The sequence below is a fragment of the Struthio camelus genome, chromosome 14 (assembly GCF_040807025.1).
Source record: "Struthio camelus isolate bStrCam1 chromosome 14, bStrCam1.hap1, whole genome shotgun sequence".
NCBI classification, from domain to species: Eukaryota; Metazoa; Chordata; class Aves; order Struthioniformes; family Struthionidae; genus Struthio; species Struthio camelus.
Genome location: NC_090955.1, coordinates 21,617,506 through 21,642,093, shown reverse-complemented (window position 1 = coordinate 21,642,093; position 24,588 = coordinate 21,617,506). Strand labels below are relative to the sequence as shown.

The window sequence follows — 24,588 nt, the reverse complement described above, 5'->3', positions numbered from 1 at the left end:
TTGACAGCTTTGTTTTCATCCCGGTACTTTTTCCACTTATAATACAGCTAGCAACTTTATGTTCATTTTGTTCACCAGTGCCTTTTGAACCAGTACATCCTGTCTTGATATTATACTTGATGTGTGCAGTTTTAAAGGAGATGCCTGAATTATGCAACTACTCAAAAAAGCAAGAAAACCGTATTCTCAGAACTGTTGGCTGCTAGTACATTTGAAGCAAGATGTGAATGTCAACTTACTTTAAAAAAATAAATAAATAATAATAAAAACAAGTTGCCTCAGAATGGGAAGGTCTTAAAATAATGAAGCCAGAAAAAATGATGAAACCAGGAACGATGACAGGACTGTTTAAAAAGTCAAGCTGAAATATGTAGGTTTCCTGGAAAAGAAGATAAATTGAGATCCAGTGAGTTGACTGCATATAGGTATTTTTTTGTCATTATCAATATCCTATTTGTAATATCTCTTTGCATCTTCTTATGATATTATTAGAGTAAATTTTACTTTTTCATTAAGTATTAATAAAGTAGGTAGTATGTCTCCGTCCATCATTATCTTGCGAGAGGTGCTAATAAAAGGTGATTTAAAAGTAACTTTTTTTTGTTTTGGAGCAAGTTCGTTCTCCGTGCTCCTCTCCCACAGAGAGCAGAAACATGTTTGTTCATTTCTCAAACTGCCCCAAACAGAGCATAATCCACTTTCTTATAAGAAAATTCTGTTAAATGGGGTGGACTGCTTTAGATCTGCTCAGATGTGAAGAAGATGAACCAATATGTTTCCTTTTTAATCTAGGGAGGATCTGATCGACAAAAAAATCGAAAGTGCCGTTTCTTGTTTGCAGTCTGTTATTGAGCTTGGACGAGTAATCCGAGATAGAAAAACCATTCCAGTAAAGGTTAGAACTCTTTAACACCTCTGACCAATACCTTGTGAATGTGCAATAGCTGTGTAACTTTGGGATAAGTCTGGGAAATTGAAGTAACTGACTTTGGAATAGCAAGCATAATTCAACAGTGAAAACGTCAAATGGTGGTTAAATAATTTCTGAAGCCCTTCTATTCAGTTACAAGGAGAAAACAGACTCTTTTTCCTCTCTCCTCCTTCCCTAGTATCCTCTGAAAGAAGTAGTTGTTATCCACCAGGATCCAGAGGCTCTGGAAAACATTAGGTCTTTGGAGAGATACATCCTTGAGGTAAGAACATAGTGAAGATGGCACTTCACTGGAATTGTATATGCAAGTCAGTTACCTTTTAATAAACAATCAAACAAAAATCCCTAACCTTCCTATTGTTTGTATTAATAACTCACCATGTAAAATTAATTTTACGTGGTAATTATAAGAAAGAGATATGAATGGGAATTATGTGCAGAAATGATGGTAAATGGGTGGTGATCCTAAAGTAGTCAGTTGTAGTACTAAGAAATAGTAATCTCTCAAACTGACCATGTAGCAGGACTTCATTCATAATTACGAGGCCATTAGAAGTGTTCTTTTCCTTGATGAATGAAGGGCAAAACTATTTTCTGAATGAAAATAAAACAATATTCATTTATATGCTTGTCAGATAGAGCTAAATTGCAAAATTTGTCATCTCAGTTAAAGGGCATTAAAAAAACAGTTGCTTGACTGTAAGCGGAAGGGTTACTTTTTGAAAGCTCCACATAAGAGAGAGAGTAGGGGACCAACCAAGATTTTGGCAAGATATTTAGGAAATACAATGTGAAATAGATAAGATCTTAGTTTATGTAACTTCATATAGTTATCCTCTTCCATATACCACTGCAATACTCTTTAATGTGTGTCCATTAGGAAGATGCAGCCTGCCCTACTTCTAAATCTTTCTTAGGAAGAAGTTTTGCCATTCCAAAGAAAAGTAACCCTTCTTGCTTTCAGAGCTAACTTTCTATAAACTGGCTGGGCATTCAGTGTTTAGTCAGTCTTTTAAAAATCGGTAGTATTTTAAGTGAGATGAAAAAGGAGTTTAAGTAAATTTCATTTATTTATATGTTTATACTGTAAATAAATCTCTTAAAACTGCGGTACCACATTTCAGAAGTTGTAGTGAGAACATGAAGCCTATTGTTTTGATTGCTTTAAAATATTGTTTACAAGGTTTTTTTTTCTTGGGCTTTATGTTCAGTTATATTTCATTACAAATGGACTTCATATCCATTTTTCTTTCACATCTGTGATGTATAAGAGGACATCAAGCAGTGGAGGGAAAAAAATAGTAAGAGGGAACACATTTTTAACTGCAGTAACAAATATAAATGAGCTAAGATGTAAATCTAAAATAAGGGCGGGGGGAAGCTATTCTACTAGTATACCTGTTAATTTTTTGTAGCTTTTGATGCCTTCAAAACATCTTGCATGTTATTAATAGTCAAATCTATCACTTGAGTATTGTATTTGAAGTCATGATCTATTCTAGTTTTTTAGTTAGCAGCCCTAAGTCTGGGAACTTGATACCTGCTTCACTGAACAGGGAGCTAAATAGGACATCTGTTCACTGTCAGATTGGAGTTTTTTGCAACTACTCTGGAAGGCAGACTTGTTAAGGCATACTGTTCTTTCTGATAAGTCTTAACTTCCTCCTGCTACAGTAGTTTCTCCTTGGGTTTGTCACCCAGATGTTCCACTGTGTTGCTCGGGGAGATACATGAAGACGTCCAGCACTGTGACTGTCTGTATTGTTGGGAGGAAAGAATTGCGTTCAAATAGGAGCTCTTTACCTGCTAAGAAATGCAGAATTCTAAAGGAACTGATATTGTGGAGAATATTGGGCAGAATGCGTATATTCTACTCAAGAACATAATTTGGGGGTGATTTTGTGACAGTAATCTCCGTATATTAATTTGTTCAGATTTTTACTAAAATCCTTCTCTTACACAGTCCTGTTGCGTGTTTGTGTGGCTCTAATTCAACAAGGCTTAATATACGCGCTGCACTTCCCTCAGATGAGAACGGAGTGAGTGATCTTGCAAAACAAAACCACCTAGCTAGTTGTTTAGATGCTCTTCCCCATTTAAGTCCTCCTGATCTCAAACTTTTTGAGGAAGGAACATTATCCTCAATACAAAGTACTTGCTAGAGAAATTAAGTGCAATGTAACGTAGAAACTAAAAAACCTCACTTGCCTAACTATTATGACATTTAATGTAGCAATAGTTTCTGAATGTCTGTGAACTGCAGGCTTAGCCTTTCCCCTACATAATCAATATTCATTTCTTGTTTAGGATGGTCACTTAGCCCAACCCAGCTAAAGCACAGCCCTGACGTTTCTCTTTGTTCTGAAAACTGAATATGGTGGGTCAATGGGTTACAGATCTGTCTGGTCATGTCTGACACATGGAGTCTTGGTACTGAGAAAAGTGTAGCCCTAGTGTAAATAAAAGCCCTAGTGTAAATAAAAGCCCTAGTGTAAATAAAAGCCCTAGTGTAAATAAAAGCCCTAGTGTAAATAAAAGCCCTAGTGTAAATAAAAGCCCTAGTGTAAATAAAAGCCCTAGTGTAAATAAAAGCCCTAGTGTAAATAAAAGCCCTAGTGTAAATAAAAGCCCTAGTGTAAATAAAAGCCCTAGTGTAAATAAAAGCCCTAGTGTAAATAAAAGCCCTAGTGTAAATAAAAGCCCTAGTGTAAATAAAAGCCCTAGTGTAAATAAAAGCCCTAGTGTAAATAAAAGCCCTAGTGTAAATAAAAGCCCTAGTGTAAATAAAAGCCCTAGTGTAAATAAAAGCCCTAGTGTAAATAAAAGCCCTAGTGTAAATAAAAGCCCTAGTGTAAATAAAAGCCCTAGTGTAAATAAAAGCCCTAGTGTGGTGCTGTGGACGTGTGAATATACAGGCCATCCTAGTGGGAGTAGGAAGGACTGCTTGCCTCAGTCTCACTCATTGTGTATGAGACTTGAAAGATGTGCTTAAGTAATTGATTTCTTTTATTGTGCAAGTAAAACTAAGCAATATTTTAAATCAAAGCACTACTTTGGAGGTAGAAACAAACCTAAGATGCAGAGTTGCTTTTCTCAAAGAATCGTTTTATTTTTGTAGTTAATAATGTATATAGAAAAATGGTTTCCTAATCTAATCAGTATAGCAAATCTGTTCTGGATGAGCAGGGTTGTATGTAATTTATATAGTCAGGTCCAAAGTAGAAATTGTCTTTAAACAGGTCCAAAGTAGAAATTGTCTTTAAATTTTGTGCCTTTTTTTTTTTTTTAAAGATTACTCTTTCCTTCCCTCCACCTAAGTTTGTCATTTATCACTTTACTTATGGGCTTGTTTCTAAGAGTACCCCATTAAATGAGAACTTCAGAAATACCCGTAGTTTTCATTAGATTTCCTAAAAGATTTATTAAATGAGGTCAAATTCAGTTTTTTCCTTGCTCATCAGGTCAATAGGACTTCCTGGGGAAAAAGACTATAAAAACAGAAGTTATATTTAAGAATCACTGCAGTCTAAATGTTTGACAGCTTACTAGTTCTTTCACACTGACACTTCCGTTTACTTTTGCTGTCTACAACACTTGGATTAGCTTGCTTGTCAAATAGACTTGGTGATTCTGTACCACGTTGATGTGAACTCTTAACGTCCTTCTAGTGGAGATTTAAACATAAAATGCCTCAAACACTGGGCAAGGTGACAGACCAAACCTGTAGGATTGTAGTGAAACGTGCTCCAAGCACGTGCAGAGTTTTGTGAGAGCAGAGGAGTTGGGTCCGAAGTTCCGTCCCTGACATGTTACGCCGAGAGAGAGACATGAGACTCTGCGAAGCTTTGAATTTTGTATTCTAGTCCTGCTTGTGTGTTGTTTCTTATCTAGTTTTACAGAGCAGGGGAACAGGAAGACTCTTCCTGAAGACGATGAGCAACATTGGGATACAGTGTGACTCTGTTTACAGGAGTTATACCAAAACGTTATCTCCTGATGTTAGTAATAACGTGTAATGCGTTTGTTTTCCAGATAGGATTAAGTGTAGAGCAGGAAGGTTTGCTGTGTGTTTTCAAATTTGCCCTTGTGTGATGGTCAGGGTGTGCAATGAAGGGTTTTCGTTTTTTTTTTTAAATGGTGACTTTTAATTTACTTATATGATGAGGAAAATATTTTGTAATTAAGAGCATCAGAAATGGCTTAGTGGTTTAGAGCAATGGCTCATCTAGCACCATATGCTGACTTCTGCAGTGGCAGAGTCCATTTAGGGAGAGCGTGAGGGTCTGGCCATTTCTTGCAGTGCCTTCCTCTCATAATCAGGCGTCTGCAGCAACAGTGTTTAAAGGAGTTCAAGGGCAAATCCTTGTCTATTCCCTGTAATATCTTTTTGTGTACTTGTTATCATGAATTTGAATTCCTTTTTGAACTTGCTGATACGCTCTCCCTACCTCCTCTTGCAGCAGCAAATTCCAAGATACTTGTGTATCTGTTTTAAACCAATCTCCTACTAGTCTCCCTGCATGCTCCCTAGTTTTGGGAGTATTTTGGGAGTTAGGTGAATAACAATCTTGCATTCCTTACCCACTGCCTTCATAACTTTTCAAACCTCAGTCATATCTGCGCCCCCCGCCCCAACCTTCTGCTCTCTAAAGAGCTCCAGCCTTTTTGGTCTCTTCTCATACGGTAGCAGCTCTGTCCTCTTAATGAGTTGCTCTTCTGTAAGTCTTCTGTAGCACTGCTGTGTTCCCCTTTGGATATGGGGACAAAACCAGCATGCATTATTCGAGATGTGGGTACACCCAGATTTTTAAGTAGTGGCAAAATTATATCCTTGGTCTTAGGACCACTCATGAGGATGGTGAAAAGGTTTAGCTCTTTTGGGCTGCTGCTGCACAGTGAATTATCTTCAAAATTCTTGCACTGTGAAGCGTGGAATGAGGTTTGTCTGAGCCAAGGTATGTTTCTGTACGGTAAGGACCTAGCATAAACGCATAAGGAAGGAGACATAATGGGGGAATATGAAGCAATATAAAACTTAAAATATAAAATTATAGTTTTCTGGCTAAATGGATACTGAAAGGAATATTTTAACAGAGTTTTTCTTCATGAATGTTGTCAGGCCATTTTCTGATGCTGTTGCACACAAAGGTAGCAGTTTTCTCTCTTCAGGCAGTTGTGACAGTAAAATAAAAAGGTTATTGAACAGGGATCTGACTTGAGTTGGGAGCTGACGAGTGTCTACTGGTGAAAGAAATCTCTACCTAAAGGCTGAAGATGAGAATGGGATGTTCTGTTAAAGAATAATTTGAGTATTATTTTGGTCTGTGTTGACAAATTACTCTGTTCGTGAGGGCAACCATATAGAAAATTTGCAGCTTGTGTGTGTTGACTTCCCTAGTACTGTCATCCCTTTCTTGTACTCTTTCCAGCAGTTGCCACTGAGGTGTCTGTTCTTTAGCTTTAGTTTTTCTCTTGGTATATTTATGCAGGAGCTTAATGTACGTCAAGTGACATTATCTACTGATAAAGATAAGTATGGAATCCGGTTGAGAGCGGAACCGGATCACATGGTGCTTGGGAAGCGTTTGAAAGGTGCCTTTAAGCTTGTCATGGCTGCAATCAAGGAGCTGAAGAGTGAGCAGCTAGAAAAATTCCAAGAAACAGGTAGGTGGTGGCACAAACCACCAAATGGTGGCAACGTTGACCTAAAGAAGAGCCAAAGGATATGAGATCTATAAGAGTTCAAGCAATTAACCTTAATTTGTGTATGTTAATCAAGCATTTGTGGAAACAGAGGCAAAAGTATCCTTCCATGGACTTCAGGAAATTTAAGGCCTATATTGCACTTACCATTCCAAATAAATTTCATGTTAATGAGAACAGAAGAGTGTTCTTTATTTATTTATTTTTAAACGTTGTCAGCAGGAGAATGAAAGTGGTCATGTATACTATAAACTCTCACTGTTCTCCTGTTTAAGTGCTCTCATAAGTACAAAATGGAATAAAGAATAAGTTGTTCCATAAAATGGAGTTCAGTTTGAGCTGAGTGTACTTGTGACAGTTTTTGTTTTTAAAGCGTTGTTTCAAATTGCAGATTTGCAGTAGTAGTGAATTCAGGTAGTGAATTTTCCAGGTATATCTGCTTGTTTAGCTGCTACAACATGAATTTTGAATTTAATTCAATATGCAGGTTATTTTTATATTTTATTCAGTTTCATTCAAATGTTAGCTAGTTGCTGAAGTGTGCACTGTAGCTGAGTTCTGTTGCCTGTGGGAGCATTAGCATGGAAAATTCGAATTTGGGATAGTTTGGTGTTTCTTACCTGTGTTTAACTGCTGTTTAACTGTATCGTAGATGTAGTGTTTCCTGTATTTGAAGTCTGATGCTACTTTTAAAAAATACAATAAAAACTTTTCTTAATTCAAAACGCATAAAACAAGTTCTTCATTTGCTAATTGTACAGGTGCCATCGTTGTAGAAGGGCATGAATTGCATGGGGAAGATCTTCGTCTCATGTATACTTTTGATCAGGTTGCTGGAGGATCTGCGCAGTTTGAGGCACATTCTGATGCTCAGGTATTTTATCCGTTGTTTCTTATTTTTTGGTTTAAGGGAAGTATTCTTCTAGAAGTAAAATGAAAATTGTGAGATGAACTGGGGGTGGTCCTTAAAGAACTAACTGCATAACTACTATGAGCTAATCCTCTAAATTTTTGAGCTATTAAAGCAGTCTCCTACTCTTTTCAACATGACATAACTGAGCAGTTCTGTTAAAAACTTAACTGTGCCTCGGAGTGAATTAATATGGGCTTATAAGTTTGTCATCTGTTCAACTGTTTTCTGTGCATTACCTTAGGTTTTAGTTCTGCTAGATGTTACCCCAGACCAATCAATGGTGGATGAAGGAGTTGCCCGGGAAGTGATTAATCGCATTCAGAAGCTTCGCAAAAAGGTTAGGAAACAATGGAACAAGAAACTTTAAACAATTTTTGGACAATATATAGAGGGAAGTGAGCTGAATTGAAACATGCGGCCCTATATCATTTATCTTCCTGTATAGCTTTCTGATCTGACATAAATGGCTAAAAACAATTATATTTATTTTAAACCTCTGTACTCTTTAAGAAGCTAGAGTTGAACCGTGAGCTTCTATAGACATCATCCATAGTGAATAAACTAATACTTTTTTTTTTTTGTACCAAGAACCTCATATTTTCTCTTTGAACCACTGCTAGGTAGCTGAATCTGAGTTAACCAACTCTCATCCATGCTTTTTCTCTTGTCAAGTATTATATTCTCTTCTGCCTCAGTTCTGGTGTCTTATCACCTGGGTTGGTGAGAGCCAAGACATGTAAACCTATGACTACTAAAAGAGGTGAACTTGTATGAGGCACTTGGCTCCAATTTGTTTATCAACATTAATGATTTGGCTCTAAACTTCTCTAATCATATATACAAGCGATGCTGTCTGATGTTTATGTTAAGGTGCTTTGAACCAATGTAACTTCCTTCTCTCTACAACACTAAACCAGAAGGAGGTGCGCTGAGTATCTATGCTTTGTGCCGATAAAGCAGGGAGGTGATGGCAAGTCTGAAGAACCTTTAATGTGGAGACAAGAAATACGTAATTCTGCATAAATAATTTTAAAAGCTTTAGAACTTGCAAGCTTCAAACAAACAAACAAAAAAACCTTGTCATTGCCATATTGCAAATATGGAACATGTTGGTTTATGATATACGTTGGGTTTTCCTGCTTGGCGAACTTGGTGACCGTGACAGGCCAGAATTTACATCTTTCTCAGACTTATGTCTAAAGAAGTACTGCCAGAGCGCTCAGTAATGTGTAGAGATAACTTCTGTGGGACCTGATTTTGGGAAAAGATATCTTTACAATTAGGACTGCATAATTCTTTAGTAAGAGCATATATGAAAAATGACAAACTTATATCAGTGCTTTATAAAATAAAAACACAGGAAGGAAGATGGTTAAGTTACTGGATGAATTACATTTACTTTTGTAATGATGCAGAGCCATAATTTCATTTAAAGGAATATTAGTATACTTATTTTTCAGTCTTGGCTATTTATTAATAACTTAAAATGCTAAAATGCGTTTGTTCTGTCATTCTTTTTTCCCATTCCTGATAGCAAAGTGTACAAGAGATGAAAAATACACACAGATTCTTGATTGGCAATAATAATGACTGAGATGGCATTCCTGTAATCAGTGTTTTTAGCAGATTTGGGAAATCAAATCGTCTTTTGCAGTTACTTTTTTCACGTTTTTTTCCTTGTAGCCATTTTCTTACTAAAGCAGTATGCTGATGTAATTCAGTACCAAGAAAGTGTACCTTTCACATTAATTGCCATTTTTCTGAAGTACATGTCAGTATGTGGAATAAATAGTGTGAAAACATGAAAGTCTGACCACCTTCAAAAACGATATCAAAATATCTTGAAGACTCTTCTGTGTTAAGAAAATGTCACTGATTGAGCAATTGTTCAATAATGACCAGGACTGATGGTTTAATTTCAGGCTAACAGATCATGAAAATGTTCTAACAGTCTTCTGCATCAGAAAAAATTTTTAAGTAAAATTTAGTAGGCTTTCAGTACGTTAAGGGAGAGAGTTGATAAATGGATTTAAAAATGAGTCATTCTCAGTAAAGTCAGTTTTTCTGTCATTGCCTTTTAAAAAAACTCGCAACACTTCAAGCCTTTTTTTGCACTTATCTGACAAAAGAATTGTCTGTTCTAATTTTTTTATGGAAACTTTTAACGAATATCTTGTTCCTATCTTTACAAGATTTAAAAAAAAAAAGTTACAAGTATCCTTATAGTTTGTGTACGCAGAAGTCGCGTTACTAATTAGGCCTAACTAATACTTTTGGTCTATCCTTCAGCGAAATCTGGTTCCTACAGATGAGATTACAGTGTACTACAGATCAAATCCGGAGGGTGACTACCTGGATACTGTTATCAAGGAGCATATGGATTTCATTTTTGCAACAGTGAAGGCTTCCCTGAAGCCATACCCAGTGCCTACCTCAAAAGAAGTTCTCATCCAGGAGAGAACCCAAGTAAGAAAGAAAAAACATTGACCAGATGGTTCGTTTTGTCGTTTGCTTTTAACTGAGCAAGTCATTTGTGTTATAGAAAAAGTGTATGTCAATACTTATTCATGAGCTGTAGTGGACATTTTCATAGTTATGAATTTCCATATTCATCTTTTTAGTTTAAAAAGAAAATAGTTGGACTCTGTGTGTCTAGTATCTTTGGAAATGAAGCTATTTGGGTACCAAAATGCATACCTTTAGGGAGTCACTTGGTAAGATTAATATAGGTCGGATGGTTATTTGCACTTGGATTAGTGCATTGCTTGGGTAGCAAAAATATCATTGCTCTAATTTCTTTACTTTAACGTGCTTTTGTATTAGAAAAGCTCTTTAGATGCTGAATTTTGCCTTTTGGCTATATTTCTAAAATTTAGTCTTTCATAGCGATGCAGAGTTTCACAGATTTTACAGGTAATCTTTCAGCAGCAGGTTTGAACCATTTCATTTGTTTTCTGTGATCGTTTGTTCTGGTGTGTTTTGAGAATGCTTTTGACTTCCTTCTACTCAAACGTAACATATTCATAAGGCATTCCTATCAGAACTGTGCATGAACTAGACTCTTCAAGCTAAGTGTCGTGCTGAGAAGACTTATGCTATACCAAATAACTTGCTGATTTGAATTACAGAATGGCTTGGTGTCTGGGAACAGCTGAAAAGAAAGGATTCATTTTATCCATTTTACTAAACAGTATGTGTAAGGATATATTTTAAACTTATTAATGGAACCTTTAAAACTGTATAAATTTGAAACAAAATTAAGCTTGACCTTTTCCAAAACTAATAGTTTCACTTAGTGACAGTTACGTAGGAAGAAGCATTATGTAAAAGTAGAGAATGTTGTGCTTGAAGGATTGGGGACAGTGTTTTGGTATTTCTTCTAGGTGCTTATCTGATTGATTGTGAAGAGTATAAACCTAGATGATGCTGATGGACAGTTTGATATTAAAAGTTAACATCAAATCTGAATGGAAATGTAGAGCAGCTGGAATAAATGAATTAAATGTAGATGAATTCATATACTTAAGTGATTATCTACAGATGGTTGGGAAAATGAAAGAAGACATTATTTTAAAATGTTTTCTATAAAGCATGATTATTTTTCCATGATTTTTATTGATTTTTAATTTAAATGTGAACATGGATATAAATATTTATAACTATAAATATATATTACATGTATTTATATATGAATAAACTACAAATAGTTTCATATATATATATGTAAATAGAAAAGTGCACGCACGCACACGTGTGTGTGTGTGTGTGTATGTTTCTTCTTCAGAGGCTGAAACAGCAGTAGTCAGGCTTTTTCCCCCGGTGTAATTCTGGGAAATACTTGTGTCCATAGCCTAACTCTGAAATAGTTGCATACTATATTGAGTGTAATGTTGGTTACTGCATCTTTTTGTGAAAGAATTTGCAGATATGGTTTTTTCCTCTTACTTTTCTGTTTTGACACCTCAACTAATCAGAGTCTAGTGAAGAAAATCATATTGTGAAAAGTTAAAAGATGAATCTATTGCATTCATTTTAAGTAATGCTGTCTATGTAGTAAGATCTTCTTCTCACAGATGGTGCTAGTTATTATTGACATAATTGATAGCACTTTGGATGTCAGCAAAAACCAGACATCCGTTCAGTTTTGCAACTTATGAGCTAGTAAGTTAGTAGGAGGATTGTTGGTCAGGCTGTGTACTTGCACAAAGGGAATAAGATTTCAGACTGGGAAAGCCTACAAAGTCATAACTGAAGCAACACTTTATACAGACAGTTCTGTGTGGCTGTTGCAATTAATGGCTATATTTATAGAATATAGTAATCTTAAAAGTGTTTGTAGTGCTGAGTGTTCCTATCTGTTAGTTTAAAATCTTAGGCGTGGAATTTTTGTTGAACACAAACGTTAGCTGTGAGTTGTTGTACCCAAAACTGGCAGTGTAACGTATGGTAGTCTGAGACCAAAAAAAAAAAAAAAAAAAAGAAACTTTGCAAGTAAATACCAACTTGAGAGTCTATAGGGCAAAATAATCACTAATCATTACAGTGGCCTGAGAGAACTCGCTACTGTAAAGAGTTGATCTATGTTTGTCACTGCTGGGTGCGAAGCCTTCTGCATATTTAAACGTGAACCATGCTTACAGAGTTCATGTGCCTCTGGCATGTTAGGCAGATATTTAGGATGTAAAATAAAGGTGGCAGCTAGAATCAGATCACTGAGCTTTTAGTGTAATTTTAGTCTTCCTTGGAACTCGCGCTCACTGGGACTGCAGAGATTTGTTGCTCAGGATAGATGTTTTACTCTGTGTTCTGATGCAGCTGTCTTGTCGCATTAACACCAGTAAATAAAAATATATGAAATGAAAAAGCCCTTCTGAAGAAGTTCTTTTGGGGTAGAAATTTGCCTTTTGTGGAGTGTTAAGGATAAATACGATTATGAGCAATTAATATGTAACTTGGTGCATCAGACCTGGCTACAGCTAGTTATCTTTACTTGCTATGCATATGCGTTATGCCTTGTGTGCATATGCCTTTTTGTGCTAGCAGTTCCTGGCACAAAGACTTTGAATGTGTGAATTGCAATTGAATTACCCATCAACTCTCTCTTCTGTTGGAAGGGGTGGACAAGCAATGTTGACAAGGAAAATCCTTCAACTGTTGTGCGCTTTGAGATATAAAAGCAGGTGCAAGTTATAAGATCAAAAAGTGTAGTTCCAGATGTGACTTCAGAAATTAAGTCAGCTCTGGCAGGATCATTGCACCAAATTTCTGAGAATTATTAGAAGGACTAACAGAAGTCTATGTGATATTAATATACATGACGACTGAGTGAAATATTGGAAGTATTCTGAATGTGTTCAGGCTCAGTATTTTGGTGAAATTATGCTGGATCAGTTTTTGATACAAACCCTTTATCATGAACTACTGTCCCAAAGACTAGCTCTGAGAGACAGTGACGTGTTTAGTAGTTGCTTAGAAAATACTGTGAAGGAAAAGTAGCTACTTGAAAACTGAATTTTTAATTGCTGAGAGAAGAGAGTAAACACAAAACGAGGTTTGCTGCTCACAGTGTTTTCCCCTAGGTTATAGCAGGAGCTCCCTGAAGAGCGGCCCTTGCGAGTGCGTGCTGTTCGCCGTCTGGACTCTGGCTCTTACCAGACCACCTTTGCATTTATGCGAATTTTTGTTGAAATGGCCACTTGGCATCTGAACGCTCTTCATTTAATTGCAAATTTAACTTTATACTTGAGGAGAACTTCTAGAATGTGTTTCTCATGAGAACTGGTATGAGTACGGTAGTAACTCTAATCTGTACGCAGTGCAGGAAGATAACTCTGCTTGAGAAAGCATAGTCCTGTAGATAACGCTGTCGTTTCAGAGCTGTGCAACATAGGTTTGTTTCTGTAGTATTGCTAAAAATTGTCAAGTCTCTTCATCCTCCTGTGTCTAATTTGCAAAGGAAAATACTAGTTCAACTTCCTATTGGGGTGTTTCAAGTTTTAAGCGATTCGCTAGTGGCTAATGCGGAGATGGTCACGCAGGCTGACTTGGCATCAGGGCGTCCGCTGCCCCTGGGTGTTCTCTGTAGGCAGCAGAGACAAGGGGGGCTTCTCCAGAGCGCGTCGCAGCAGCAACCTGTCTTCCCATAGTCCGGATTGCCTCTAGAAGACTTTTCTTAACTATATTCATTTTTGGATTACACTTCTTAAGCCTTTTGTCACTGTTCAGTTGCACTGAGCATTTGCAAACATTGGGCCATTTATTCCACGCTGTTTTTCCTATGTGTTAAACATTGCTGTAACTTTGGCGCACGTTAAGGATAAATGGATGGTTCATATTTGAAGAACTCTGTCTCTGAAGCAAGGTGCAGCAAAATTAGCTATGTTATGTTATCATGTAATTGTTTAGTGTAACAAAACAATATCTTCATGTGATTTATTTAATGAAGAAACTTTGGTTATGTTTTTTAATAAAACTATTTAAGTAATCATAATATTCCTGTCTTTAGCTGAAGGGATCAGAGCTAGAAATTACACTCGTCAGAGGTGGTTTGAGTCACTCTGTTGGTCCAGCCTGCGCCTATGTCAACCTCAAAGTTTGTGTTAATGGGACAGAGCAAGGTAGGATTTTTGATCTGTCAGTGGTGGTCTTGAAATAAGATGATTCAGAAAACAGAATGATGAATAGTGCAACCAAGAGGTTCTTTGAAAGATGGTGTGAATTCCTTTCCAACGGTAGCTTTAAATAGTCCTTTGAAATGCCTTCATAAAAAGTGGAAGTACATATTTTCTGATGTGGACCTGAAGAAAATAAGCATGTGCGCACTTTTGTTATTTCTGTGTATTGTACAGAAGGGTTTGTATGTGTATATCTATATGGATGTGTATGCACGTTGTGCGTGTGTGTATTCATCTACGCTCAGAGCATGTATCTTGAGAATTTCTAATATTTGATGTAACATATTAGTTGCAGGCGATGCTTTTCTGTGGAAAAGATAGTTTAAAGCATAAAACTCACAATAATAGTTAAAATAGAGAATCTAATGATTGTTTCAAATAATCAAAGGTACTTTCTGTAAGTGACCACGACGACCTTAAACGTTTTACAATGTTGGACTTTACTGTAAAAGGAGAGCAACATAAATGCAGTCCAGCAAAAATTTTTTTCTAGGTATGTTTGCAATTTTTGTGTCAAAAGTAGTGTGTTTTGTTTAACATACTTGCAAAGCTACTTACTAAATTATAATGAATAACTTAAACTTACTGAAAGTCATTAGAATAATTCATTAGAAAACCATTGAAACTCAGACATTGCTTCCAAATTGTATTCTAATTTCTTAATTTTGGTTTTAGATGGTATGTTGCTACTGGAAAATCCAAAAGGAGATAATACCTTGAACTTCACTAGACTTGTAGATGCTGTTTCCTGCATTTTTGATCTTAAAAATTCAAAACTGACATTTTTTAATGGAAAAACAGGTAAGTGTAGTACGACAATAAAAAATGGAAAGTTCTTCCAGTAGCAGGTCGGAGTTATGTAATTTACTATGTAATCTTTTTCTCTGTATACAAAGTTGCCAAGAAAACACACAAGGAAATTTTTATTTTCTAGTACGTAGTGTATGAGAATATGTTTATAGCCGCATATAAATGTTTTCAAAAGCTGCTGCTAAATGATGCTTATCTCTCCTGTTACCTTATTTCCATCTCTCTTCAGTTCTCAACAGGACAAAATTTGATCTGTTTCACAGAGGGTTTCTATTGGTTCCTGGCTGTACTATTTATTGATGGCAAGTTGCCATCAGCTACTGCATGATTGTTTTTCCTAATGCCTCATTAGGCAGGGTAAGAAGTTTAAAATTGAATGCAAACTTCCTCTGCAGAGAGAGAAATTTGTTGTTGCTTTTTCACCATAGAGAAGCTTGAGGAATTCTGTGTTTCTTATGTTTAGAAAAATCTATCAGAATATTTCTGTGGCATGAACTTGTGCTCTGCTAACAAATGAAAACATAAAATATCTGCTGTGGGTTATATATAGAGTCATAGTTTGGGCTCATTGCAAAGATAAAACAGCTGATACAAGAGAAGCAAAACATTATGAAAAATGTTGCAATTCGTGACCAAGAAACCTTAGCAGCAAACTAGCTTGCTGGCTTCTGAGATGAAGAGTCTATTTCATTATTGCGTTACATATAATATTTTGATATGTTAGCAAAAATGACATCTTAAACCAGTACGTTAGGAACAGGATTGCACCAGTAATCAAATGATTTACGGAATGAATACAGAAAGTAGAGTACTTGTAGTGAGCATGCCATGTTATGACTTCAGAGATATTTCAACAGTAATTATTTTTTGTTGTTGTTAGGGTTATTTACAGGTCCATTTTAAAGTTCAAATTTCATTTGCCTGTTTCCACACATTCAAGTTTAAAGTGAGCAACAAAAAGGAACCATAAAATACTGCAGAAATGGGAGCTCGATGGCTTCAGAAACCTTTGTTAATGTATTTTCACAGAAATATTACTGAAGCAGTATTTAAGAGGGAGATAGTTAACTTGTGAATGACTGTCCTGGGATGCCTACAGCACTACTAAGGAGCACCAGTTTATGCCTATCTTCTATGGCATAGTAGAGGAATATTCTCACTTGGGTCTGTAATATCACTATTACCATCTCTAATTTAAGTATCTTATTTGTCATACCTGGAAGCTATTTCTTGAAGAATGTTTTAGGCCTGTATATGGTATAATCCACTTACTTTACTTATTGTGATTAAAAAACCTCTTTCAGAGTTGCACTCAACTGAACTGAATATTTTCATCATATCAAATGATTCTTCTTTGCTTTTACTTATAGATGATTTTTAGGAAATCCTGGATCCTTCAGTATCTTCCCCAAGTTTCAGCTCTGTTCTGAATGAGGAAATACTTTTCCTTTACGTCATTTTCCAAATAGCAATGATATACTTTAACAAAATTATAGCAGTGTGATACGTGATTACAGAGGTGAATGTAGACTATCATGATTTTTTTGGCCATTTCAGATATTAAAAGGTGAGCTGTAAAAGGTGAAGAAGAGTTGGAAAACTCTGAACTGAAAGATTTATATACAGTTTTTGACTCTTTATTTGGCTTGTTTCCTGCCTCTGACAGGAAAAAGGATGCAGCATAAATCTGCTAATCCTGAATTCCTAAAGAGAGTGGTAAAGAATACCTAAGCCTCCCCTCTTTCTCAAAGAACCTTTTTTTTTGTAGTAGCAAAGGCTTTATTTTTTTCCTTTCCATGTCGTTTTGTCAGTGCAGGTGTCATTTTTGGACTTTCCTTCTTGGCATGATAATTTCATTCTTTTCTTCTCTTTAAGGGGTATGGGCAGAGAAGGATCTTTCCCTGCCCGCTTTCATTTTAACAACATGGAAATTCCCTTGGAAAGATTAGATTACCGAAAAACTTTTGTTGCCGATTGGTGGAGATATAGAATAAGTATTTATCAGTAGAGGACGTGGCTGGCTCCCTGAAGGATCAAGTTTGGATGTACATAAAAGGAAAGTAACTTTCAAAGCTGCTGAAGAATAGAGTTGAAATTCCTGACAGTTAGTTCAATTCCTGAAATCCAGTTCAGCTGGAGATGCAATGCCTTTGGCTCACCTGTCCAACCTCAGTGTGGGTGTTGTTGGTGATGTTTGCCAGTGGTTGAGAGTTTAAGACATGGAATTGATAGCAGCCGCTCTATCTGAGAGGAATTACCTGGAAAAGGATGCACACTCTAGATAGTTGTTGCTGAATTGTTCCCACTTATGTTAATAAAATTGTGGCCAAGTCAAACCATATTTCTGGCTCCTTATTTTCATTTGTGTAGTTTCTAGGGCTGTCCGCTTTGTTTGCAGTAGGGTTTATCATGAAGATATGCCGAGGGTTGGGTAATGGCATAAAATCAGGCAGTTCTTGTATTAAGGCGGGGTAAATATCTCATGTCTCTGTTTCTTTGTGCAAAATGGAAATAATGAGATAAATGTTTCCTCCTCAACAGTGAATGCATGTATTTTGAGTAACTGCAAACTCTGAGCAAGCCTGTGATTTATTCTGATTTCAGATACCAAGAATAGTTTGCCTCACTTTAGGTTTGCTTCGTGCAAAGTCATTTAAAGGAAAGAGGCTGGGCTCAAATCAGATCATAACAGTAATTATCTGTGACTTTCTTCTAACTCTAGGTTTTTGAAAACTTATAAACTTACTGTGAATGCCTTTTGAGTTACACTCAAGTTTAATGGAAGTAGCTCATGTCAAAACACTGATTTAAGAAAAAAACAACTTCAGTTGTCTGAGGCTTTCGGCAAGCTAATGTAACTGTCTCAATTGTGCAGTGTTAAGTAAATCTTGTCTTAACCTTTGGGGGTGCTTCCCCGTGCTTTTCTTCTGTACTGTACTCATTCTTTCTCTTTTTTTGTCATACTGGAATAAAAACATCAGTGTACTTTGCAGGGCTGTTTCATGGTTTCCATGTACTGTTTTTGGGGGGGGGGGGGGGGGGATTGAATTTTTAAAAGGCCATGAGGCTGCCAGATACCTTAGGGGAGAGTATTACCGTTTAGAAAATCTCTGCTGCATGGAGAACTTTTTTAAAGTCAGTTTCTCCCCCCCCCCCCCCCCCCCCCAAAAAAAAAAAAAAAAAGAAACAACCCACTTTAAAAGTGATTTTAATATTGATGACCACTTGGAATATCTGCTTGTTTTCAAGTATATCATATATATGAAGAAAACTGATCCACTTGATCCTTTTCCTTACCGTTTATTAGAAAGTTATATAAACTGAATTTGTTGACAGCACTGTATATGAGATTTTTCTTGTGAACATGTCAACAGTTCTGTAATGTAAAGTGTTTGATTTATTAAATATGTAAATCATGGTAGGTCATGCCCTACTGAGCCTGCACAAATCCCTGCAAATATGTAATATTAGACTATACATTATTTGGGCCATATTTCTTGTTCTATAAAACACTCTACTGCTAGTGGTGTTTTCTGCCTATTACGTAGTAATTGCATGTAAATTGCAAGCAATGCTGCTTTAGAATTATGCTAGGAAAAACCTGCTGCTGGCTCCCTTTCCGTATGATGAAATCCTGTTAATTACTGTGCATTTGGTAGTTTAATCTGGTTTTTTGTTGCTTTCTTGTAAGTAGAGCCAACAACAAAGCCCTCAGCCATGCATGTACACGCTCCCGCACCTTAAACATATCAAGGAAGCGTTCAGTTAGCTGGCTGATGACCATCTTAGACTCCTTGTTCTGGAAAATTGAGTTTAAGATACAACAATGAAGTTTTTCCTTTTTTAAAGCTTTATATTTTAAAAAAAAATCTTTAAATGATAGGATTTTTGTGCTATTTTAGGTGAAACTCCTAGAGATTGTTTTGTAACATATTTCTTAATATGTAGACACCGCAAAAACGGGAAAAATGTATGTGGTTTTTTTTTTTGGTTTAAAGCAGCTTGTGAAATTCTTTCTTAGAAAGCAATCTGAGGGTAGATGTGGGAAACATTCATCCTTCCTTAGGGCGATCTCTGAAGAGTTCCCCGGTGTACCACGTTTTACGTTCTGTGAGACTTGGCAGAATTTCGAGTGTAGGCTGGTACTTTTCACCTTCATTTATTTACTTATTTATGACTGTTCTTGGAAAAAGGAGCAGTGTTTCTGTCCCTCTCAAAATCGTTCAGATGAAATTACAGAAAATAAGCGTTCTAAAGCTTCGACTCAGCAACATGCATGCAAGTAGTGCTGATCTGGAATGAAGACCTGTTGGAAGGATATGACAGTCGTGTCTGCTCCGTATGCCCAGCAAATGCATTATTCTTGCAAGAAATTAAATTTATTAGTTCGTCCTAAACGTGGTAGTTGGAGTTCTTTTGCAGCTGCAGTAGCAAAGGGTGATGTTCTTTGTGTTTTTAGTTATCTTCTGTAATTTTGGTACTAACAGCAGGGTGGGGTGTTTCTGGGTTGTTTTGTTTCTGTTTTAAACCTCTACGGCAGAAAGGGCAGCTGTTCATGTAAGGTAGTACAGAATGAAGCCTTAAATGTTTTATTTGTATTACAGAAGCCTCCTTAGTGTCTCATCTGAATGCTTTCAGGATGGTGGTCTATTACTTTTAAAATCCTTTTGAGGCATGGTCCTGTTTTGACTGTGTGTCATCTTCCACCATTTTCTAAATATGCATGGCTGGACACCTTTGCAGAATCATCAACCCTTTTTAACATTAAATAGGAATAAATCTTAACACTGAGGGCTTTGCTTCTGATTTGTCCAGCTATTGATTTTTGCATTTATTGTCATCTGGAGTTTAATGAAGGAAACTTCCTGATGTTGCATGGTAACAGATATCCAGTGCTGCTTCAGCTAATGAAGTTAGGGTGGAGGAATCAGATCTTAGGTCTTAATGTAATGAGATAGAGATGTTTGGCCTAAGTGAATGATTTCTAGCTTATTTTAAGTTATTAAGCAGTTTCTATTAAACTATTTTTATTTGATAAGAAATCATATATTTATTTGCATAAGAAATCAGTTGCAAGTTTTCTGTTGACATAAGAACAAATTTCCACAGCAGCTCAAGTACTCTGCATCATTAAAACCCAAAATATTTCTGCCTGAATTCCATTTTTCAAAATGGAGAAATGTGCTTTCTTGAGAAAGTAAGAAGGAAATGCTTCTGTAATGGAATGGGTAATGAGAAGGACTCATTGTCAGCTAATGAAGTGAGAGCTAGAGATAAGTTTCCCTGTAATGGACTAACTGGTTTCATTTTCTTTTTCAGAACTGATAAACAATACTGACTTGCTGAGTCTCAGTGGAAAGACTCTACACGTGACATCAGGATCAGCCCCTGCTTTGAGCAACTCCCCTGAAGCGCTCGTCTGCAAGTATATCAACTTGCAGCTAGTGGATGCAAAGCCACAAGGTGTGTAGCATTCTAATCTCTTTTCACCTACCAAATGAGATTGTGATTTAAGTTTTGGACACCGTTGCTGGCTGATGAAGATATGCATGTGTATTTTCATTGGTAGGTGGTGACTCTTTATCTTTTTCCTAAAAGAGAAAAAAAAGCTAGCCTGAGATAAGGAATGACATTTAAACATGAGCCCTTCAACATTGTTTCCCTGTTTCTGACCACCAGCTCACTTACGCAGCTTATTCTGAAAGGCTGTGTCCAAAACTGATGAAAAAACGAAGAGGATAGTGGAGGAAGAACAAGCTCTTTTCACAGAGTGATTGTAAACAGCCTGTGAAACGCAACTCAAGGCTATTTAAAAGCAAAAAGAGTTGTATTATTAACCTGATCTGAAGTAACCCAAACTCTGGTATGAGTTCGTCCTGGACTGTTGGTCCATGTGGAGTCTTGCTGAAACCACTGAGAAGCTAGTTGGGCCAAACCTTTTTTTTTTTTTTTTCCTTCCTTTTTTTAATGGGGAGGTGATCACTGGTGTGAGTTTCTGTAGGTAATAGCGGTTTGTGTGTTCTATTTAAAAATTTCACATCTTCCGTGAAGAGTGTCCAGGTTATTCAGCTGAGCATTGTATTAAATTCTGAAAGATTTTCTTTTGCTAGTCAAGCTGTTAATAATCATTTATACTTCTGGACCCGTAATTCATGATTTAATGAATAATTATCTCTAAGTAGTTTGGTATGGTTGATTAGTGAATAAAAGTGAACTGGGAGAACAAATCCTAAATTTTAATTTACCAAGATAAGCAAAGTAATGCTATTTCTCACCAATAGTGATACAACTGTTTATTTTGTTAGAATGCCAGAAAGGAACAGTGGGAACTCTTCTAATGGAAAACCCTCTTGGTCAGAATGGATTAACGTATCAAGGTCTTCTACATGAAACAGCAAAAGTTTTTGGGCTCAGGAGCAGGAGGCTAAAATTGTTCCTAGATGAAGCACAAACTCAGGGTAAGCAACGAGTTTTGATCTGTTTTTTGTAAAGTCTGAGGATACTTGGAAGTTTTTGTTGAAGAGCAATTCTATAATTCTTTACCTGAGATCTAGTTTATTAATTAAATGCACACTATTTACGTTGGTTTCTAATTTTGCCTGATAATCCAGTGGCTTTTTTTTTTTTACTTAATCCTTTTTGCATATAAATTTACAAGTTCAAAGTTTTAATGTATTCTCCCCAGCTGAACTTGTCTGTAGATCTATATAATTTCCAGAAAATTTATTATAGCAATAAGAATACAGATAAAAAGAGGTAGTGAATTTGAATGAGTGGTGCATGCTGGGGATGAAATGATTAAGACCATTTCTCAAAAAGGTTCTTCTGCTTGAAATTGAAAGGTCAGTCAGCAGTGTAAATACTGGTTACTTCCTGATGTGACTAAGCAGCGAGAGTGAATCTCTTCCTAGAAGTGAGTTTAAGTAGTGAATATTTTAAGAACCTCTTCAGATTGTTCCTGTCACATACATGTTGTTGCGTATACATGCACTTTGATCCCTTTTGGAGAAAGGGAGTGGGGGGGGGGGGAAAGAGTATCAGCTCTATGTCAGAGTTGTAGGTCAGACTTAGCTGGGTGTGACAGCTGCATTTCATGCAGAACACCTGGGAAGTAGGAAGTACAGATATCTGTACTATTAAATCTTCTGAAAACATAGTCTGAAGATAAGGCTTAAAAACAGAATATAAAGGAGAGAAAGATAAAAGCTAAGAATGAAGCCACATGATAAAAGTGACATGCTGAATGATGTCAACAAACATAGAGAAATTGAGAGTATAGCATTTAGAAACTGCGCAAGATGTAAGAACGAAATATATTAACCACCTTTCATCTGCATAAACAAAAAAATGTATTTGTATGCAAAACCTCGGTGACTAAGAATTTAGCCATTCAGAAGCAATCTGTATCATACTTGTTCATTCTTAGTTGACATGGCAAAAGGACTTTTTTAAAAGCAGAAAGATTCCTTCAGAGAAAAATGAGTTACCAGAATTGAAAACGTTATTTTTATGAATGTTGTCAAGTAGAGAAAGTTGGGCACGTGCTGTCTATCACACAGATGCTTGCTTGTTTCAGAAACAAATATCTGGGGCTTTTTGTTTCTTTTTTGTTTTTGTTTTCCCATCCACCTCCCCCTCTTTTGTAATATAGGAAAAATGGTCTAGAAATAAATGTCAGTGGTGAGCATCACCTATTCATAAGATTGAAACACATGAACCATAGGTATCTATTCAAGATGTATTTGGGGGCGAGGGCAATACTTTTTAATGTGATAGCTTCAAGGCCTTTGGAGGAGTTAGCACAGAAAAGATGGATGTTCTTATATTATGATGGTAAATTAACCTTCCAGTTTCCAAATAATAGTAGTTGTTGTCTTAAATACAGTTGAAGATATTAGCTCTGTGTAATTTGGGGGTTTGGTTTTTCAAGTTTTCCGTTTTATTATGATTTAGCATATCAGTAGCTGCAGAGGACAACAACAGTAAAGTCGCAAAAAAACCCCAAAAACCCTAAACAAAAGGGGGAAAAAAAGCCTTTCAGACCAAGTTTGTAAAATGAATTTAGTTTCTTCTGCACATCAAAATAACTTTTTTTTTTTTTACATACTGAAGTAATGCTTCCTTGAGAAAGGATGGAAAGATAATGAGGGTATAAAACCTTAACTGGTGATTTGGATTAGACCTCCAGTTATTTAGCTCTGTACCTTGGTATTCAACTGCTTAAAACGGAACAGTACGCCGGAAGAGGACCCTTTAAAAGCAGTATTATCAGGATACATAACGGCTTCTTAATTGTTTAATTAATAGATGGCTTTTAAATTTTCATGCGGACTGTATTTGCTCACTCTAAAAAAACTTTCCCAGAGAAACTTGGGGACCTTAACGTTAGAAGGAACATGCGTACTCTTGCGTGAAACAGAACGTCTTGCTGGCGTTTTTAGAATGAGTTTTCAGTTTGGAACATCACACTGCTGAAAACTAACCTGCTTTTTACATTATCTCCACGGACGCACTTCACAAACTTGCCTCCCTTCCGTGCACAGTTGCTCGATTTCTGTGAGCTGGAGGTAAGCCCAAGGCAGAGCAGCACGAGCGTCAGGTGTCAGCACTGTGAGGCAGCGCGGTACGCACTGCCAAACACCTGACTCTTCTGAATGTTATTAATCTTTAATTTGTGCTTACAAATACCAAAATTTTAGATTCTTTCATTTGCTTATGCTATCTCTAAGGGTTTTAGTGTGCAGACTAACACAACAAACCTCTGATACATATGCTGAAACCAAAGCAAAAGGGTATTGGTGGTTACCACGCTGAAGTTGTTTCTTTAAGAGACCTCTGGTGCATTTGGTACTCGGACTGGTTTTGAATACTGGAAGCTGCAGCTTTGCAACAAAAATAAGCTGTTCTGTTATTGGTGTAGTTTGCTGCAGCTGAAGGGTGTTGGGAAACACTGAGCTAGCAAGCATCTAACTTCTTGGAAAGAGCGCTCTGTAAGGTGGCAAGAATAGTGAAGGAGGTTTCCCATTTGTGATTGTGTTTGTGATTGTGAACTTTGATTGTCAGGCATCTCTTCTGTAGCTGCAAGATAGGATTACAGTGTATTTGGGTTTCGTAAATAATTATAAAACCTGACTCAACCTTATGGATATATGCTATATCCATAAAAGGTTTGTTGGTGAGACTTTATTGTTCTAAACTATGTATATAGCTATAAAAAGATTTAAGAAATTCATCCACTGTGGTATGAAATTCTTCTTCAGGCATACTTGGCGAGATTGCAGCATTAATTTTTCAGCAGATACTACTACAATCCTTGCTTTAAGTATAAAACTCAAGTTAATATATGCATGTTCTTTTTGTAGTGCTCCTTCATAAGCTTGTTAGTTTGGCTCCTGTCAGAGACAGGATGCTGGAGGAGACAGGTCGATGGTCTGTCCAGTATGGCCCCTCTTACATAGTAAGAGTTCTGCTTTTCAGTGCCTTGTGTTGTGTTGTTAATAGTGACATTGTTGTCACATTACAAAATAATTTTGTGAACCAAATGTCAGTTCATGTGG

The 24,588-nt window shown here is 36.6% G+C and overlaps 1 protein-coding gene across 3 annotated transcripts in view; it reads left to right on the top strand.

The window, feature by feature from the left end:
• IARS1 (isoleucyl-tRNA synthetase 1) overlaps window positions 1–24,588 on the top strand; it is a 108,007-nt gene that overhangs the window by 83,030 nt on the left and 389 nt on the right. For all 3 annotated transcript variants that reach the window (XM_068907456.1, XM_068907457.1, XM_068907455.1), the window contains exons 25-34: window positions 793–895; window positions 1,110–1,193; window positions 6,421–6,595; window positions 7,396–7,508; window positions 7,789–7,884; window positions 9,837–10,013; window positions 14,053–14,164; window positions 14,897–15,022; window positions 20,351–20,494; window positions 21,337–21,489. In XM_068907456.1, the coding sequence (XP_068763557.1) occupies window positions 793–895; window positions 1,110–1,193; window positions 6,421–6,595; window positions 7,396–7,508; window positions 7,789–7,884; window positions 9,837–10,013; window positions 14,053–14,164; window positions 14,897–15,022; window positions 20,351–20,494; window positions 21,337–21,489 (1,283 nt within the window). The remainder of the gene's footprint in view (window positions 1–792; window positions 896–1,109; window positions 1,194–6,420; window positions 6,596–7,395; window positions 7,509–7,788; window positions 7,885–9,836; window positions 10,014–14,052; window positions 14,165–14,896; window positions 15,023–20,350; window positions 20,495–21,336; window positions 21,490–24,588) is intronic.